At 45.1% G+C, this 19,273-nt stretch overlaps 1 protein-coding gene across 12 annotated transcripts in view; it reads right to left on the bottom strand.

Annotated features, from left to right (window-relative positions):
- Positions 1 to 19,273, bottom strand: part of PPFIBP1 (PPFIA binding protein 1) — a 166,085-nt gene that overhangs the window by 63,119 nt on the left and 83,693 nt on the right. For all 12 annotated transcript variants that reach the window (XM_067559297.1, XM_067559294.1, XM_067559295.1 and 9 more), the window contains 3 exons: positions 14,252 to 14,349; positions 11,846 to 12,051; positions 1,030 to 1,116 (listed from right to left, as the gene is read on the bottom strand). In XM_067559297.1, the coding sequence (XP_067415398.1) occupies positions 1,030 to 1,116; positions 11,846 to 12,051; positions 14,252 to 14,315 (357 nt within the window). In that variant the 5' untranslated portion in view covers positions 14,316 to 14,349. The remainder of the gene's footprint in view (positions 1 to 1,029; positions 1,117 to 11,845; positions 12,052 to 14,251; positions 14,350 to 19,273) is intronic.

Raw genomic sequence — 19,273 nt, 5'->3', positions numbered from 1 at the left:
CCATTGTGAAAACTGACCATTTATTCCTAACCCTTGTTTCTTATCTTTTAACCAGTTACTGATCCATGAGAGGACTTCCCTGGATCCCATGACTACTTTGGGCTTGTTTATACTTGAAATGTTACAGCGGCACAGTTGCAACACTACAGCTGCGCCAATGTAGCGCTTCAGTGTAGACCTACCTACGCCAACAGGAGGCATAGGTAATCCACCTCCCTGAGAGGGGAGCTAGGTCAACAGATAGGGTTGACATTGGGGAGTGGGTCATCTTAACTACATTGCTCAGGGTATGGCAGACAGTAATTGTCCAAAGGTGCAATTCAGCCAGGATCCCAGGGTTTTATACTTCCTTTCTGAAATGTACCATGGGATCTTAAATTGGAACAGCTGGGCGGGGTCTCATTTTGCCTGGGAATCTGCATGTCTACCAGCACTATGCTTTTGAGGCTCATGCTACATCATTATTTTGCTACTAAATCAGATTCAAAGGTATCTTGTATCACCAATGACACTTTGTAGAACATCTTAGCTGATCCAGCTATTGAACAGTCCAGATCTTGCTTAGCTATTAGTTACTTTATAATGCTCATGACACTAGCTGCATCATACTACAAATAAGATGACATGACCCCTGCCCTTACAATTTTCAGACATGATGCAACAAAGGAGGTTAACAAAAACTGGGAGAAGTTAAAGCAAGAAGGACCAGGACAACAACACTAAGATACGAGTCTTTCCCGAATAAAAAATAATAGTAAATAAAAATACATAGGTGTCTTAGTTGTATGATTCCTTTAAGGTGTCAAAGAAGATGTGGGTCTGAAGGAGGGGATATGAATGAGAGAAGGTAGAGGCCTTGTAAACAAGCTCAACTAGCACGATTCAATAAACGCACAGTCCAAAGGTGGCTTAGCTGCAGACCAACACTCACAACTTTTCATTCAGTCATTTACCACAGAACGCCCAATTTAACACCCATCTAAATACACAAGGGGGGGGGGGGGGAAACTAACTTTGGAGAAGACTTACTTGCAGAACAAGAGATTCCTTATCATTTTCCAGACGCGCAAGCCTTTCTTGATAGACATCTCCATTACCAGATATATGTCCATTAATCTGAAAAAGAAATAAAAGTTTGGTTTATATGCTATCATGTTGTTAGCATTTTTCATCAATATAACTTCAAAATAATGGAACCCTAGAAACTCCAGCTAAATGCAGTATTGCTGGTCACTTCAAGAAAGAAGTTTAAAATGTAAAAGGCTAGATCGTCACCTGGTGTAAACTGGGGTCAATGGAGTTATTCATATTTATTATGAATAACAATTCTATAGCAGTGTTAACTTGCACAGTTTAAAAAACAGATTTTATTTCTAACATTTTCCTGGCTTAAAAGGGTTACAATATAAAGAAAAGACAGGCAAACAGAAGACACAGGACTACAGTTCAGCACAAGGATTGTGTGGGGATTTAAAGACGAGAAGGAAGAAATTGGTCCTCTGTGACCCAATTCCACATATTCACTTACTGCACATTCAGCATTTTAAAAAATGCCTGCATGATTTACCATGCTGAGACACACTAGCAAAGAGATGCGTACCTCAAGAAATTTGCCAAGTGAAAAAACAACACAGTTTCAAAATATCCTATCTGATGTGAAAGAAAACTAATTGTTATTTCAAATATTATTTACAAGCAACATGCTGAATGATAGTACAGACGGAGGTTTTGGGGATTTTTGTGGTTTTTTACACACGCACGCACACAAAATACAATGCATCCCTTCACAACATCAAATGCATTTTACTGGATAATGCAAAACTTTGCACTGTGAATACATTCTTTTAAGAAGTTGCCTCAGCTTGAAGAAGAAAAAAATGTGTTGATACTGTCCAGGAGCCAGAAACTGAAAACATATCAGGAAAATGAATAATCCGAAAGACCTCCTCCTTTTCATAATTATTCCAACAGAAAAATGTAAACTAGCTTAAGAGAGTACAGAATTTGATTTAATTCACACAGATCTTTCACTCTCAAAGTCATCTCAAAGCATCTTACAATATCAGCAATGATTAAACTGTTTAAAAACATTCCTCCTATCATATAAATCACTGGGGAAAGCATGGGAGCCCGATACAAGCCAATGAAGACAATGGAAAGGCTCGCATTGACTTCAGTAGTCTTTCGATCAGGGCCGGTTTCTTTCCTTCTTTTTATCTTCTCAGTACACAATGAAAGAAATTCCCTGGGTTGGATCTAATGACCACCTGTTTTGGCGGCCTGCATGAGTCAGCAGAACAGCCCTGCAACTCTGTACACACTCCTAGAATCAGACATCCTGTTGCACTCTGGCAAACTGCAGTACAACATGCAAAAGATAATGGAAGATCACTCAGTTCAAAATTATAGACAATATTAAGCAGTTAAAGGTTAAACCCTCAAGAAACTGGGGTAAATCTGCCATTTGCTGTAATGGAGCGTAGCGACAGAAAGTGTGCTTCTTCTTACCATGCAGTATCTCTCTGGTATGCCAGGGTACCTAGAAGCACCACTTTCCCAGGAAGGCAAGAATTTGTGTCTTATACTCAAGTGATCAATACTAGCACAAGGGTTAATATTCTCAGAGGAGCAGGAAGCATGCCCCAAAGTACACTGCAGCTTTCCATCATGTGTGCGCCTCTTCTGTGCCAGAAGGATTCCTTGTGCAGAGGAATAACCTGCCAGTATCCCTGCTCATCCCGGTTCGGCTTGATTTGAAGCATCAGGGCAAGGCTTAGCCATAGTCTGTGTTTATATAAAATTGTTCTGGCGTTCACTGGAATTTAGCTGAAGTAATCGGGATTTAACTCACAGACAAGTGAGAAAAACAGGCCAAACAAGTCCAAGAGCTCCCCCATGTAAACTCTTCTTAATTGCTAAGGGAAGGATTTTCTTTTAAAATTACATAATTTTACATAGTGTGAATAATGTGAAAAACAAATTTTCATAGACATTGTTGCTGTTCTGTAGATGAATGTTACATAATAGATCTCTGTTTAGCTTTTTTGTAATCACAATGGTGAAAATATTAATGTTTCATCATTTGACTTGCGTATCCATTGAAAAATAAGGTTACTTACCAGTAACTGATGTTTTTCGAGATGTGTTGCTCATGTCCATTCCACTATAGGTGAGTGCACGCCTCCGTGCACGGTTCCCAGAACTTTTTTCCCCTTAGCAGACCCCGTAGGGCTGGCTCTGGTGCCCCCTGGAGTCCCACGCACATGCCGCGGTATATGAGGCACTGCCAGCCCTACACCCCCTCAGTCCCTTCTTTCTGCCAAGTCCAGCAGCGGGGACAGGGGGTGGGATGTGGAATGGATATGAGCAACACATCTCGAAAAACATCAGTTACTGGTAAGTAACCTTGTTTTCTTCGAGTGGTTGCTCATGTCCATTCCCCTATAGGTGACTAACAAGCAATACCTTGGAGGTGGGTCAGAGTTACCAGTGAGCTGCTCTCAGCACTGCTCTGCCAAATCCCATGTCCACTCTCCCCTGCTGGACGATGGCATAGTGGGACATGAAGGTATGCACCGATGACCAGGTGGAGGCTTTGCAGATGTCCTGCAGGGGCACTCTTTCCAGGAAGGCTGTAGACAAGACTTGAGCTCTGGTTGAGCTCGCTGTGATGGTTCCTAGAAGCAGCACCCTCGCCAGCTCGTAGCAGAACCTGGTGCATGATGTAATCCATGAGGAGATGCGTTGGGTGGAGACAGGTAAGCCTTTCATCCGGTCAGCCACTAAAACAAACAGCTGCATCAATTTCCGGAATGGCTTTGTATGCTCAATGTAGAAGGCCAGGGCTCGTCTCACGTCCAGCGAATGCCATCTCTTCTCCTTCTCCAAACTGTGTGGTTTGGGAAAAAATACAGGGAGAAAAATACCTTGGTTACAATGAAATTGGGAAACCACCTTGGGCAGGAACACTGGATGCAGCCTCAATTGCATCTTATCCTTATAAAATACTGTATAAGGGGGCTCCGAGGTCAAGGCCCTAATTTCAGAGACCTCCTACCTGAGGTAATGGCCACCAGGAAGGCTACCTTCCATGAATGCATGAGCAGAAGGTATGAAGCCATGGGTTCAAAGGGGGGGCCCTGTGAGTCTCGAGAGGACCAGGCTGAGATCCCCGTGAGGCATCGGGTCATGGACCTGTGGATAAAGCCTCTCCACCCCTTGAGGAACCTGACCAACATGGGATGGGAGAACAGGGATCTCCCCTCTAGCGGCTGATGGAAGACCGAAATGGCTGACAGGTGAACCTTCAGCAAGGCCAGCACCAGACTCTGGAGCTTTAGATGGAGCAGGTACTCCAGGATCGCCTGTCTAGGCGAGAGGCTGTCGGAATACCCTGGGACTCCACCCAACAAGTAAACCGCCTCCACTTAGCCCGATACACGACCTGTGTAGAAGGTTTCCTGCTGCCTAGCAGGACTTGCTGGACCTGCACTGAGCAGGCTCTCCCCCTCCATCAGCCACAGAGCCTCCAGATCGTGAGGTGCAGGGAGTCGAGGTCCGGGTGCTACAGGTGACCATGGTCCTGGGAGAGAAGGTCGTGCCGTCTCAGGAGCCCCAGAGGCAGGGTGATCGAAAGGTCAAGCAGTATGCTGAACCAGTGCTGTCTCGGCCAGGCCAGAGCAATGAGTATAACATCCGCCCTGTCCCTCTTTATTTTGAGCAGGACCTTGGGCAGGAGCGGAATGGGCAGAAACGCGTACATGAGAATCCCCATCCAGTCGATGAGGAACATGTCGGAAATCGAACCAGTCTCGCGACCCCAGAGCGCGCAGAACCTCAGGTACTTCGTGTTCCAAGCCAATGCAAAAAGGTCCAGTTGGGGAACACCCCACTTCTGGAAGATCGTAGTCACGACGTCCAGATGCAAGGACCAGTCGTGGCGGGGTAGAAACAACCTGCTGAAGCGATCTGCCTCGTCGTTCCTCACTCCTGGGAGATGAGAGGCAGTCAAGTGGAAATCGTGCCTCACAGCAAAGTCCCACAGATGGATAGCTTCCTCGCAGAGGGCCAAGGAGCGTGCTCCCCCCTGCCTGTTTATGTAAAACATGGCTGCGGTGCTGTCCATCAGCACCTGTACCACTCTTCTTGTCAGGAATCAGAGGAACACCCTGCACGTTAGGCGAATGGCCCTCAGCTCCTTCACATTGATGTTCAAGTGTCTCTCTTCCCCCAACCAGAGCCCCTGAGTGCTTAGGTCGGTGCTGATGTGGGCTCCCCATTCCACATCCAAGGAGTTGGAGATTAGGGTGACCGACGAGACCAGTTCCCTGAATGGAACGCCCTTCAACACTGCCCTGGAGTCCACCACCAGTTTAGGGAGGCTAGGACAGGTGGTGGAAACTGTGACCACCCGATCCAATGGGTGTCTGCTCAGCACATATACCGAGGCCAACTAAGCCTGAAGTGGTCTAAGCCTCAGGTGACCTAATCTCACTCTGTATGTGCAAGCCGCCATGTGGCCTAACTGCTGTAGGTAGTGCCTGGCTGTTGTCGTGGGGCATCGGTGCAGCTGGAAAATAGTAGAGACCACTGCCTCGAAATGTGGCTGAGGCAGGAAGGCTCTGGCCTGGGAAGCATCCAGGGTGGCCCCAATGACCTCTATGCACTGCACCGTGGTTAGCATGGACTTCTGCTCGTTTATGAGCAGTCCCAGCCTGTTGCATGTGGAACAAATGAAGGTCATGCTCTCCTGCACTTGAGACCTGGCCCTGCCCCTGATCAGCCAATCGTCCAGGAAGGGAAACATTTGCACACCCTTTCATCTCAGGTGGGCAGCCACTACCGCCGTGCATTTGATGAACACCCTTGAAGCTGAAGATAGGCCAAAGAGTAGGGCTGTAAATTGGTAGTGGGAGCTAGCCACCGTGAAGTGGAGGAAGCGCCTGTGGCTGGGGAGAATGGACACATGAAAGTATGCATCCTTGAGGTCGAGGACGGCATACCAGTCTCCTGGATCCAGAGAAGGGATTATGAAGGCTAGGGAAACCATGCGAAACCTGAGTCGTTTGACATATTTGTTTAGACGCAGGTCTAATATGGGTCTCAGTCCCCCTTTCGCCTTGGGGATGAGGAAGTACCTCGAATAGAACCCCTTCCCCCTTCTGTCTTGAGGGACTATTTCCACTGCTCCTATGTTGAGGAGGGTGTCCACTTCCTGCAAGAGAAGTTGCTTGTGAGAGGGGTGCCTGAAGAGGAACGTAGAGGGAGGGTTGATGGGGGGGTAGATGTAAACTGTAGGGCATAGCCCCCAGAGACTATCCCAAGGACCCAGCGGTCCAACGTGATCTTTATCCATTCGGGATAGAAGGGTCTTAACCTGTTTAGGAAGGGACGGGGGGGATCCAGGAGAGCAGTAGGAGCACCACCCTCGGGCGCACCATCAAAACTGTCTCCTCCGGTTGCCCGGCCCCCTGGGGGGCCGCTGCTGGGGGCTGAGGATGAGCTGGGGGGCTGATTTCTCCTTCTAAACCCCCTATTCCTGTCCCTATTTCTTTAGGGTTGAAAGGGCCTAGGCAAAGGCCTTGGCTGCTGGTGCCCCTGGGGCCGTGACTGCCACCTGGAAGTCTGAGGCATGTACAGGCCCAGGGAGCAAAGCATGGCCCTGGAGTCCTTCAGACCGTGCAGCTTCGCATAGGTCTGATTGGAGAATAGGGCCAACCCATCAAAGGGGAGGTCCTGGATAGATTGCTGCCCCTCCTGGAACAGGCCCAAGGATTGCAGCCACGAGCACCTTCTCATGGCAATGGCGGATGCTATGGCCCTACCCCGCGCGTCAACAGCGTAACTGGACATCTGGAGTGCTGCCCTAGTCACTATGGTTCTTTCCTCCATGATGGTGGTAAAGTCTGCGGCCTGGTCCTGGGGCAAGGCCTCAGCAAACTGCCTGAGGGAGTCCCACAATTTAAAATTATATCCATCCAGGAGGGCCTGATAGTTGGCAATCCTGAACTGAAGGCTTGCCATGGAATAAACCTCTCCCCCAAACAAGTCCAGTTTTTTGTCATCTTTGTTCTTGGGAGTGGACTCTGGCTGACTTTACCTGTCCCACTGGTTGGCCGCGTCTACCACCAGGGTTCCCGGGGCTGGGTGAGTGAACAGATACTCAAACCCTTCGGCTGGGACATAATACTTTTTCTTGGCCACCTTTGATGTAGGGGCTACCGAGGAAGGGGCTTGCCATAGGGCCTTTACGATTTTGAAGACCCTTTCGTGGACTGGTAGGGCCACCCACCACCAGCACATTAAAGAGGCTATCATCATCCTCTTCTAACTCCTTCACCTCTAGCCCCAAGTTGGAGGCCACCCTCTTGAGCTGCTCCTGGTGTGCCCTGAAATCCTCCAGTGACGCCATGTGGTCTCGGGACACTGCCTCGTCCGGTGAGGAGGAAGAGGACTGACGAGGCGCGTCCTATGGTTGCTCCCCCTCCTGACGAAGGACTGCACCAGTAGAGGGTCCCTCCATGGGGTCCAACTCCTTGCCCGAGGAGTGATGTCTATGCGTACTCTCCTGTGCCTGAGGCACGGACTGCACCCCGATGCCAGGATGGATTGTGGCCCCAGTCCCATCTGGATGCCCCATGGGGCCCAATAAGGCCATTGTTGCGGCCATTAGCCCTGGGGCCAACCTGGGGCTAACTGCGCCACCTGCTGTGACGCCTTGTGGGGGTATCGACTGTCTCGATGACTGTCCCCCCATGGGACCCCGAGCCACTAGACCGGTGCGCTGCCGTGCACATCCTCGGTCCTGGGCGGCCTTCCATGCTGGGGACCGTCCTCTCAATGCCTCCGACCTGGAGGACGACGAGGACTGCCTCCGTAACCACGAGCGGTGCCGACGGACGGAGGTGCACTCCGAAGAGCTAGAGTTACCAGAGCGTCATCTCGGTACCGATGATTTGTGGTGCCGCTTGCCTTTCAGTGACCGAGACCGGCGCTGCTCCGAAGTCTGCGGTGCCTAGCTGGACTCTGGCAACCGGGTTCCATGTCGTGGACTGCGCTGTGCCAGGTCCTTGGATGGCGACCGAATTCTGTGCCGCTTCGGTGCGGGCGAACTCCTCGGTGCCGGGGATCTGGATTGGGAGCTGTCCAAGTGCTGCCTGGCAGACCTCGACCGGTGCCACCTCCTGGCATGCGCTGTCTCCGGTGGCGGGGATTGACATTGGCGCTGAGAGCAACTGCTGTCCCGTGTCGAAGAAGGCTGGCTCAACGACACCAACCTGGAGCAACTGCTGGGGGAGCGTTCCTGCTCTACCCCCAGAGGCCATCTTGCGGGAGATCTTCCGCCCCGTACCAGGGATCTCTACCGCCCCTTGGGGGGACCCAATGCAGGTTTGCCCCGGGACACCAGCCCCTTCTCTCTCAGTGGGGAAGGGGAGGAGGGGGGCGCGGAGATGACCTAGGCAAGGCCATCAAGGCTCTTTCTGCCTGAAAAGGAAAAAGCCTCCGGTGTCGGCAGGGGCACTCTCTCCTGACTCCTGGAAGTGGGAGGCTCCCTGCTCGAAGATGCAGGCACCAGAAAGGACTCGACAGGCTGGGTTCGGTGCATCTCCGCACTTGACCCTGCCCGTACGGACAGCGCAGGGGAGTGTCCGTGCGCTACTCGCTGTTTCTTCCTCTTTGGCACCGGTGATGTTGCTCAGTGCCAAGTTGCGGTCAATGCCAGTGGTGCACCCTGCACCAAGGTTACGCTCGGTGCAGAGGTGGAGCGGGCCGGCTCGGATGCCAGGCAGAGCACTGCCTCTATGAGCAGGGCTTTTAACCAGATTTCTCGGTCCTTCTGTGTCCGTGGTTTAAAAGCTCTGCAGATCTTACATTTTTCTTTTCTGTGCGCTTCCCCCAAGCACCGATCATGGGGGTCGCTGAACGGGAAGGCCTTCCCACAGGAGGCACATAGCTCGAATCCCAGCGACCGGGGCATAGCCCAGCTGCTCTAAATCCCCTCAGGGACTTGCTTATCTAACTACACTTAACTATCACTTAACAACTACTTAAAACAACAACAGTTCAAAGAAGGGAAATAGAACTTGCAATGCTAGTTCCAGCAACCGTCAAGGGAGGAAAGAAGGAACTGAGAGGGCGTAGGGCCAGCAGTGCCTCATATACTGCGGCATGTGTGCGGGACTCCAGGGGGCACCAGAGCCAGCCCTACGGGATCTGCTAAGGGGAAAAAAGTTCCGGGAACTGTGCACGAAGGCGTGCACTCACCTATAGTGGAATGGACATGAGCAATCACTCAAAGAACAACAATTTCATTTTGTTTTTACATGCTTACTGTATAAAATCCTGCCATCCTTCCTGTGTGAGTCATCCCAACGGGTCTACACATGTGAATACAGCAGGAAAGATTTGGTTTGAGGTCAGGAAAAACCATGAGAATAACTTGAGACAGTCAATTTTAATATTGTAGGATTGAAAGAAATACCTACTGACTGTACCTTCTTATACAGAACTGATGACTTGGAGGAATGCCAATCCAGACCCTTTCCCATTTAGGTCACTAGTTCAAATTACCATCTGCAACAGCAGTAATTGACTGTCATTACTATTGACAGCTGTATGGTGGTCTATGTGAAATGAATTTGGTGATCTCATTCCAGTTCCTAATAGGCAGGCACATCTGCATCATAAAACCACCGCCATAACTGGCACCATTTGGCATCCTTATTGATAGTCTTAGCAGAGAAACTGAATGGACCTGGAGACATAACTATTGTCTCGCTGCTACAGATGGCCCCTCCAGCTCACGCATAAGGCATACTACTGGCAGACCAGCATAACCAAACTTGTACTGTCCTTGCTTTACCTGCAGAGATTTTTCATTCACCATGGAAATAATTTATTCAGCACCTTTCACAAGCATTTGATTTTAAAATTATATAATCTCTTGGACAGCACATGATTAAGTCCCATGTTTACATCCGTTCCACACAGACTTGCTATTAGCTAGAGTTGATGTTGATGTTCATTACTGTAAATTACAGACCTTAGAGGTGCTGAAAATATAGATAACTTTATATATTTGGAAGAAATGAATCCTGTATCATTCCATCTCCCCCTTCTGACATCCATGTGTTATGACATTTTGGCTTTTGATCACAGATTGCAGCACTGAGGGGGTGTGATCCAAAGCCTGTTGAAGTCAATGAAAAGACTTCCACTGACTTCAGAAGGCTTTAGATCAGGCCCTGGTCACTTGAATAGCATAAAGCAAAAGCTACTTCAAAAAATACAGCTCTCCTCCTAGAATCTTCAGTAAGAGAAAAAGTTCAGTCAGCTGTATTATTCCCAGGACCAGTATCTCTCAACTGAGATTTCATAGAACTACAAGTGCCACTAGATGGCATCTGAAAATTCTAGCAACAAAAAGCATTACATTCTTAAGGGGGCAAATTTTCAAAAATGGCCCCTAATGGCATTCAGTGTGGTGAAGGTTACTAATAGAATGCAGTCTTCAGAACACAAGAACAGTCGCCCCAAGGTCCACCTAGTCTGGTATCAGGTCTCCAATAGCAAACAGCACTAGATTCTTCAGGGGAAGTTGCAAAACCCTGCAGTAGGCACATAAGGGATAATCTACCCTCTGCCCTTCCTTGCATTAGATGTCATTCTGATCTCGCTAACACTTAAGAGACTGACAAATGCTGAAGTATGAGGTCAAATGTATAATTTTCACTTCCACCATCAGGGCTCCCCCTGAGATATGTATTCCCTAAGCCATCAAACCAGCACCAAAAGGTATCCACAAACAAGGAAGACACCAATATTCTTTCACTTGCACCTGCAAGCAAGTACTGTACATCAGGAATACTGCAACCAGAAGGGGATTAGAATTACAAAATTATGGGTGCAAAATTAAAGGTCAGGCTGAGACCTTTTTGAAAATGTTCCCCCCTATATTATGTCTTACATTTACTGTGCATAATTACTTACTATCTGGTCACCCTAGAAAGCACAGAGGAAGTGTGAAAAATTGGGACAGGGGGTTAGGGAGGTACAAGGTGCCTATATAAAACAAAGTCCTGAATATCGGGACTCTCCCTATAAAATCGGAGTATCTGGTCACCCTAGTGATTTTTCCTAGGTCACACACTACTACAGAGTAACGCTCAGCTCTCAAATGTAGTGGTAACAAGACAGGAGCAAGGGACAAGTAAAACTGACAAGTACACACTGATGCGTCTTCAAAGCGAGGATGTAAAAAACTGGAATTCACAGGCACAGAAAGTAACTCGAACAGATTTGGGTCTCTAATATGCAATTTATGCTGAATAATACGATATACCACTAATTTCCTTTGTAAACCAATATAAGAGTCCGTTAAAGATGCTATCATTCTAAAAGTTTTCCTGATGGATTATTAGTACCAAAAAGTTTAAATAGTAGGTCTGATAATTTTTCCATCAAAACTAATTTTCGATGGAAAATTGGGTTTCAACTAACTAAAATTTTCACTAACAGTGTCTCTGCTTTCCAGAGAAAACTCTGATTTTTTCATAAAAATATTGAAAAGCCCGATCAATAGAAACATTTCTCACTAAGAGGAGACACTGTGGTGCATCATGGAAAATGTAGTCTGACTAGATTATAAAGGACAATGAGATCATGAAGCTGTGCAGCAGCTTTTCTGAACCAAATTATTTCCCATTTTGTCTCGAATATTTTGGTTTTCCATTTTTGGCTGAAAATTCAAAATTTTCTGTAGAAAATATAAACCCATTTTCTGACCAGCTGTAGCATGTAAAACAACACACCAATATTTTATAAGACAGACAAGATGATATTGTACCATTTGGCTTTGGAGCCATTCAATCAAAGCTTCTGCTGTTGAATCTGGGACTTGACATCTCAATCCTTCTTTTTCATCTGCTTCCATCATCTCTAATAAACCTCGCAAATCCTCCACAAGGTGCAGCGCTCGCAGGCTCCCCATGAATGGAGAGGTAGGTGACTGACAATCAAATATACCATTGGAATACTCCAAAGCCTTGGAACCTAGACAAAGCAAGGTAAAGGGACAATGATTACGTTAGATAAACCACAAGAGTAAATAAAATAAATAAATATAATTATGAGACTTCCTATAATATATATAGAAAGTCAAGTACCTACAAGGATACCGAGCAACAAATATTTAATACCTACAAAATTCAGACCTGGATCTGGATTTTGAACCTCCCAGATTTTAAAGATGTTTGGATGCAGGCTCATCTCCATGTTATAGCACAGACATAGATAATTCTTCACTGATATAGATCTGGTGTCCTGATGCTACCTATAACTTGTATCTTTTCTACAATTTTAATCCATAGTGAATCTAACATGATATATCAAGGGCTGTTTAGACTATCTTGCAGCAGAATAATATGCCAATACAAAGCTCACTGGAGTTCAAGGGCACAGCTCCCCATACTACCAGAGTTTGGGAATACTGTGGAAGAAACATGCTCAGCCCTAGCCATATCCTGTGTCACTCTGTAGTTATTACATGACCCAAGAGTGACACTGAAGGGTTCCATAAGGAATTGCATTCAACATTTTTCACTCAAAAAGACAGGTTACCCTGATGCAAGGTCTTGAAAGCCTTTTTAAAAAAAAGAGAATAAACAAAGAGGGAGAGAAAGGAAATATTGAATGACTTCCTCTAAAATTAAAACGCTAAACTCAAACAAGGTGGATATCGTGGTGTTCACACATGCTTATTAATAGGCAAAAGTCATCATTCATGAAGAGAAAGGCTGTTCACTCTAATTTAAAGGTTAAATAAGAAACGGAGAAATTCAGAGTGAAGGCTGATTTAAATTAGCCTAGCTAATTCTGCCTGGATATTGCAATACACTGATTTGAGACAGTCATGTCTATAATGACTTAATACTGTAATGCCAAGGCACAATGAGACATTAATGACAAAGTATCAACTTTTGTGCTGTTAATGTTTGGATATTGCAGATACATGCAGAATATATACGTCCTCCTAAGCCTTCACTTGTCTGCCAGTCTGGAAAATGCAAGCATTCCAATTGTTAATTCCCTTTGAAAAAATAAGAGAGAAAAATCCACTGCAGAAGCATAGGAGGGTGATAGGGTAGATTTAACAACTCCTTTGCAATATTATTTAAAAGGTTATAAAAAGACATATGTAACTAAGTTTTTGGTGACTTAAACCTCCTGATAACCACACTTCATTTTTACTTGAAACCTTATGCTGTCCAGGCCTACTTGGGCCCCTCATAATACAGATTTGTGACCAGATCTGTATATGAACTTCTACTTACAGAGATTTTTTAAAGACAGGCTGTATCAATCCTAGTACATCATTATGACCCACTGTATCCGCTGCATGTGTGCCAAAGATCTTTAAGATAGCATTGTGGAGAAAAGTCAGTTCCAGCAAAACAAGCACTTTTTTAAACTATTTTTTTAAGGAAATTATAATAAAGTGGGACTGTTGAAGCCTTCATATCTCGGATGCTGCCTACGCAGAATACTTCCATTTGAACAGCTGTTTGGATAGCTCTGTTGGAATGGGATCAAACTAAAAACCTCTGTCTGCTTTGTTTCTCTGACTGTTCTATATGACTATTATTTCACAGCTCACTGGACACAACTGTAAGAGTTCAGGAAGTAATATTCTTTTTGATGTCTCTCCCCAGCCCAGTAAAAATTTATGAGTATATTGCTTATACTTATGAAAACATTAAAGTTAGAAATAAACCCAAACCAAAGCCCTGAGTCAAAAAGCCCCTACTCTGAAGAGATCAAAACTTCACTTCTTGATCTGAATTTGTCCCATTCAGGCCCATTTAATTAATTTCTCTGAAGACTTAAGTGAGGTACAGTGCTACACAAGCTTTTCCTTCCTGATGCCCCCTATTTTTCAAACACACTCTGATCCTCATTTGAAACATCCTTGACTATTCCAGTCCTTCAAGTTGAACCAATCAAGTTCACCAATGGGTTTGTGAAGTACAGTGATGGGGGAGGGAGAAGAAAAGCTGCAATTGAATCAGCACTACGTTTTTGCAAGGATTTGTGACATCCTCTTTCAAATCTGTTTCCACCCTTTGAGTTTCACAAGTAGTTAATAGAGAGTCATCAAAAACAGTCCTATTTGTATCCTCTTTATACTGGAACTCAGCCATGCAGAGATGAAAGGAGGATTTGAACTGGACAAACAAACAGCATAATGTTTTACCTGCTATAATGCCGTCCATCTGTTCCAAAGCTGCAGCCAGCATGTCACTTGCATCACCCATCATCTTCCTGCTTCTCAAGAGTACTCACTGCTAAATCCTAACAAGAAATGATATGATAATTCTGTTACATGGACACAAATACGTCAAAAGTCTCAATTATGCAAATCAGTCTGCAAGTGGCTATTAATTTCACTGTTGTACTAATTCAGATGGAATACACGGGCCAAAAGTGTTCACATAACCCAGTAATTGTCCAACATTAAACAGTATATAACAAGTTCTGGGGTTTGGTAAACAGTTAGTCCTATGGCAAACAACCATTAAAAATCCTTGTAATTTTTTATTAAAGATACAGAGAAGGAAAACAATTAAAGCCTCTTCAATTAAAGGCATCAAGTCAGTCTTTCTTGTATTTAGTAACACCCATTGTTCCCTTTCATTTTAGTTGGAGAGAGTTTTCAGAAGTCCCCCTCACTCCCCTTGTCTGACAGCCTCTTAAGATGGTATTAAAGATGGTAACAACTGTCCTTTTGAGGAAGAAAGAAGAAATTAGTTGAAATGGGCTCGAGCTGCTGTTGATGCTGCTGCTGTTAAAGTCCAATCCCATTTTATTTCAGGTGATCTTTGGGATTCAGATGGAACTGGTAGGGTTGGTGGTGCCATCTGGATCCTTCTCTCTGGCCCACTCAGGTCAGGACATCTCTTGGGCTCAGGATGACAAAGGCCGGGGTCCAAGCAGTCATGGGGGGGGAAGCAGTCATGATGGCAAAGTTGCTCCAGTAGCCTCTGTCTGTTCTTATTCTCCTCCCCACTGAAAAAAGTCCATTTTTAAGGACCCAAAAAGGGAGTGGTGGGTGGAATAGCTCCCCTGTCACTATTTTGTCCACCAATTAGGCCTAATATCTGACATAACAATTCTGGTTCATTAATTTTTGGTTCCACATTTTTTACTACTACTAAGCATTTCAGTCTTTTGAGTTATATTAGTAGGCCTCTTTGTTTAGACTAATTCAGTGTTTTGGTCTCGCTTTCATACCTTTTAATGACATTCATTATTACTACTTTCTGCCAACATTTATTTTTATAGCTTATTGCAACATCTCATGACCTTTCATATATATATATATATATATATATATATATATATATATATATTTTTTTTTTTTTTTTTTTTAAACAATTGAGCTTACAATTACGGTACATTTGTAAGTCCAATCATCACAGCATCACTCAGTGTCCTCTCATTTTAGTCATGTTCGTACGTGCTTACTGCCTGTTTCATAAAACATTGGTTGTCCTCTAATTCCCACCAGCAGTGGCATGTGAAGCTTCAGACAATTCACACTGCAGAAACCGCACACTGACAGCCAACTGAAATTTGCCAGAAGGGAGGTAAACTGAGGATGAAGCTTCAATTGCGGCAATAGTCTGAGTGTCTGCTTTATAGCTCCCTATGGCCCCACTTCTCTTCTGAGGGCCCTCATGAATCAAAGAGTCTCTCACGGGATGAGAAAGGAAAAACAACTACTTTGGATAACAGGGCACTGTTCTATATCAATGGTGCACCTGGGGGAAAGAACCCAATTTCAGATAATCCAGGTTTCAGGAACAGGAGTTCAGGTAAGGAGGGGTCTAGTGTTCTGTGCATTACTTCAATAGAGACCGAGGAAAAACAGACCATGTGTAATTTTAGAACTTCTCTAAAAGTTTCTAAATATATATCACTTGCCTTATTGTGACTGGATCCAGAGAAACAAGATGACAAATGAGGGCAAAATAAAAAATGCCATTGTTCTTCACAAATACCAAATAAAATAAATTAGCAAATGAAAATACAAAATAGTTTCTTGCACTTAAGGAGAGTGCTTCTAGTTATCTTTTAACAACAGTTAGCAGTGTGTGAACCAAATTGTCCCCTAGGACAACTGCAGTGAAGACAATGGAGTTACACCACAATTAATCTAAACCCAGAACATTAAAATCCCTCTTTATTCCTCAATTTCTAAAAGCAGGATTGTTTTGCAGAGACACATTTCAAGTAGAGTTTGGAAAAGCTAATCTGCTGGACACACTTCCCAAGATGATGAGCTGGGAGTTTTGGAATTTAAATGGGTGATTTAAAGAAGGAAGCAGTATTTTTAAGTTTTGGTCCTCAAAATGGATTTCTTAGTTGAATCACACCCACTTTTCCAGCTGCAACAACTCATTCTTATTTCCTGTTATCCCTTAGCTCATGAGAACATTCAACTTTCCAAAAAAAAAAAAAAAAAAAAAAAAAAAAAACAAAAACAAAAACAACATAAAGAGGCTTTTAAAGATGCCTTCCGTTGCACCAATTTCAACTGACTGCTTCAGAGTAGGCCCAGAACAGAATGAACAGCAAGATCAGCTACAGTCTCTCACTACTCTGTCTAGCTGAGGCAACCGGGGATTATCCCAGTTTAGCAGATATCAACAGGGGCCAAAGTCAAATGCACAAATGGCAGCAATCTTAGGAGTAGCTCGTCCGCCAGAGTTCAGGTCTCTATGGCTCTTACTTTAAACTAAGTGAAGGGAAGAATTCACCCCTCGCCCCAAAGTATTTACAGCTACTGAATTTTGCCTAATTAATCAGCTTGCCTAATTCATTTTAAGTCTAATGCTCCATGAAGTTCAGAGACAAGTTGGCGTAGCTTACTAGAAAGCAACAAAAACAAACAAGCAAGCAACAAACATACAAGTCAAAAAACATCCTGCACCTGTGCAGGAGATTTTATATCTCTATACAAAGCAGACAATATTTACTGCTTATGTAAAAAGATCCTTGTAGCCAACATAAAATCCGAGCCAAAATGATTGCTATCTCAGAGCTTCCTAACATTTGCTTATTACACCCACGGAAGAACGTGTGGCTCCTTTGCCTTCACCGAAGTTTTAGGGCATTAGGCCACAAACTCTTGTTCAATGAATTATTGTGCTACTATTACACTGAAATTGTATAGAAATCAACACAAGCATATACTCAGCATTCTCATCTATCCAGGTACATATATGGATGATCTCACCATGGTATCCGAGCACCTCACAAACAATGATTTATCCTTGCAACAACCTTTTATGAGGTAGAAAAGTATTTTATCCACATTTTTACAAATGGAGAACTGACAAACAGATTAAAGGCCTGATGCAAAGTCCACTGAAGTCAATGGAAGCCTTTTCAGTGTTTTGCCCAAGGTCACACAAGAAGTCTATGGAATTACTGAGATTAAACCCAGATCTAATTCCCAGTACATTGCGTTAACTAGGGTGGCCAGGTGTCCTGATTTTATAGGAACAATCCCGATATTTAGGGCTTTTATTTATATAGGTGCCTATTACCCCCCCCCCCAAACTCCTGTCCCGATTTTTCACACTTGCTATCTGGTCACCCTAGCCTTAACTGCAAAATCAGTAGGACACCTGAAGATGGTAAAAGGAAAAATTTGGGCTACCACTGTTATTAGGACTCTTAGCGGAACAATACTTCCAATAAGACCCTAAGATTTCAGACTACTGAGTCAACACAGTGTAAACCATCCTCTTCCCTTCCTTATATCTCCTCCTCCTCCCTTTTTCTAACCACCTAATTTCCAAGATTGAAAATCTGGTGAGAGGCAGATGGGTACTCTGAAGCACATATATGGGTAACAGTGAAGTTGCTGGGTGACTGGATTGACAAGGGGCCAGTAATGCAATAAGGAGCCTTCCACCTCTATGTCAAAGCTTAAATCCCAGCCCAGACCAGCAGAGACAGGAAGTTACTAATGTCTGAAAGCCGTTCACAGTCCTATGTCAAATGAGGTAGTGATGACAGTTCAGTTTCTATCGTACACATGCCACATCGTGAAAACCACCACCATGGTTGTTACTCTGGCTGACAGTCTCAGACGAGAGGCCAAAGACTGAATGACCACGAAAACTGAACCACCATCTTGCCCTTAGGGCTGGTCCCATTTCAAGCCAAGTCTGTATCACACCGGTGTGCGAAAGTTTGAGCTGCTGTTTCCCATACCTTACCTCTGGGTACGACTTCAGTAGAACTGGAGGTATAATGTCCAGCTTGGGTAGATGCACACATGCTAGCTTTGATCGAGCTAGTGTGCCACACATAGGCAGAGGAACCACAGCTGCGCAACTAGCCACCAGAGTATGTAGCTAAGGTCTCAGACGGACTGGCCTCCAGTGGTTATCCTTTACCACTGCTGCTACCCTATTTTCAGTGCACCAGCTCAGTCAGAGCTAGCACGTGTACAGCTACCTAAGCTGGACATCATAGAATCATAGAGTTGGAAGGGACCTCAGAGGTCATCTAGTCCAACCCCCTGCTCAAAGCAGGACTAACCTCAGCTAAATAATCCCAGCCAGGGCTTTGTCAAGCCTCATCTTAAAAACTTCTAAAGATGGAGATTCCACCACTTCCCTAGGTAACCCATTCCAGTGTTTCACCACCCTCCTAGTGAAAAACTTTTTCCTAATATCCAACCTAGACCTCCCCCCCCTGCAACTTGAGACCATTGCTCCTTGTTCTGTCATCTGCCACCACCAAGAACAGCCTAGCCCCATCCTCCCTGGAACCCCTTTTCAGGTAGTTAAAGGCTGCTACCAAATCCCTTCTCTTTTGCAGACTAAGCAAGCCCAGTTCCCTTAGCCTCTCCTCATAAGTCCTGTGCTCCAGCCCCCTAATCATTTTTGTTGCCCTCTGCTGGACTCTCTCCAACTTGTCTACATCCTTTTTGTAGTGGGGGGCCCAAAACTGGACACAATACTCTAAATGCGACATCACCAATGCCGAATAGAGGGGAATAATCACTTCCCGCGATCTGCTGGCAATGCTCCTACTAATGCAGCCCAATATGCTATTAGCCTTCTTGACAACCAGGGCACACTGCTGACTCATATCCAGCTTCTTATCCACTGGTACCCACAGGTAACACCTCCAGCAGCAGCATAGACATATCTTTTGTGGCTGGAAGACTGGACTCTCCAGGACTGCCAATCTGGAT

This window comes from Emydura macquarii, unplaced genomic scaffold (genome assembly GCF_026122565.2).
Source record: "Emydura macquarii macquarii isolate MOO-44397 ecotype Brisbane River unplaced genomic scaffold, CSIRO-AGI_Emac_v2 contig_2205, whole genome shotgun sequence".
Classification (NCBI taxonomy): domain Eukaryota; kingdom Metazoa; phylum Chordata; order Testudines; family Chelidae; genus Emydura; species Emydura macquarii.
This window is presented reverse-complemented; position numbering and strand designations above follow the sequence as displayed.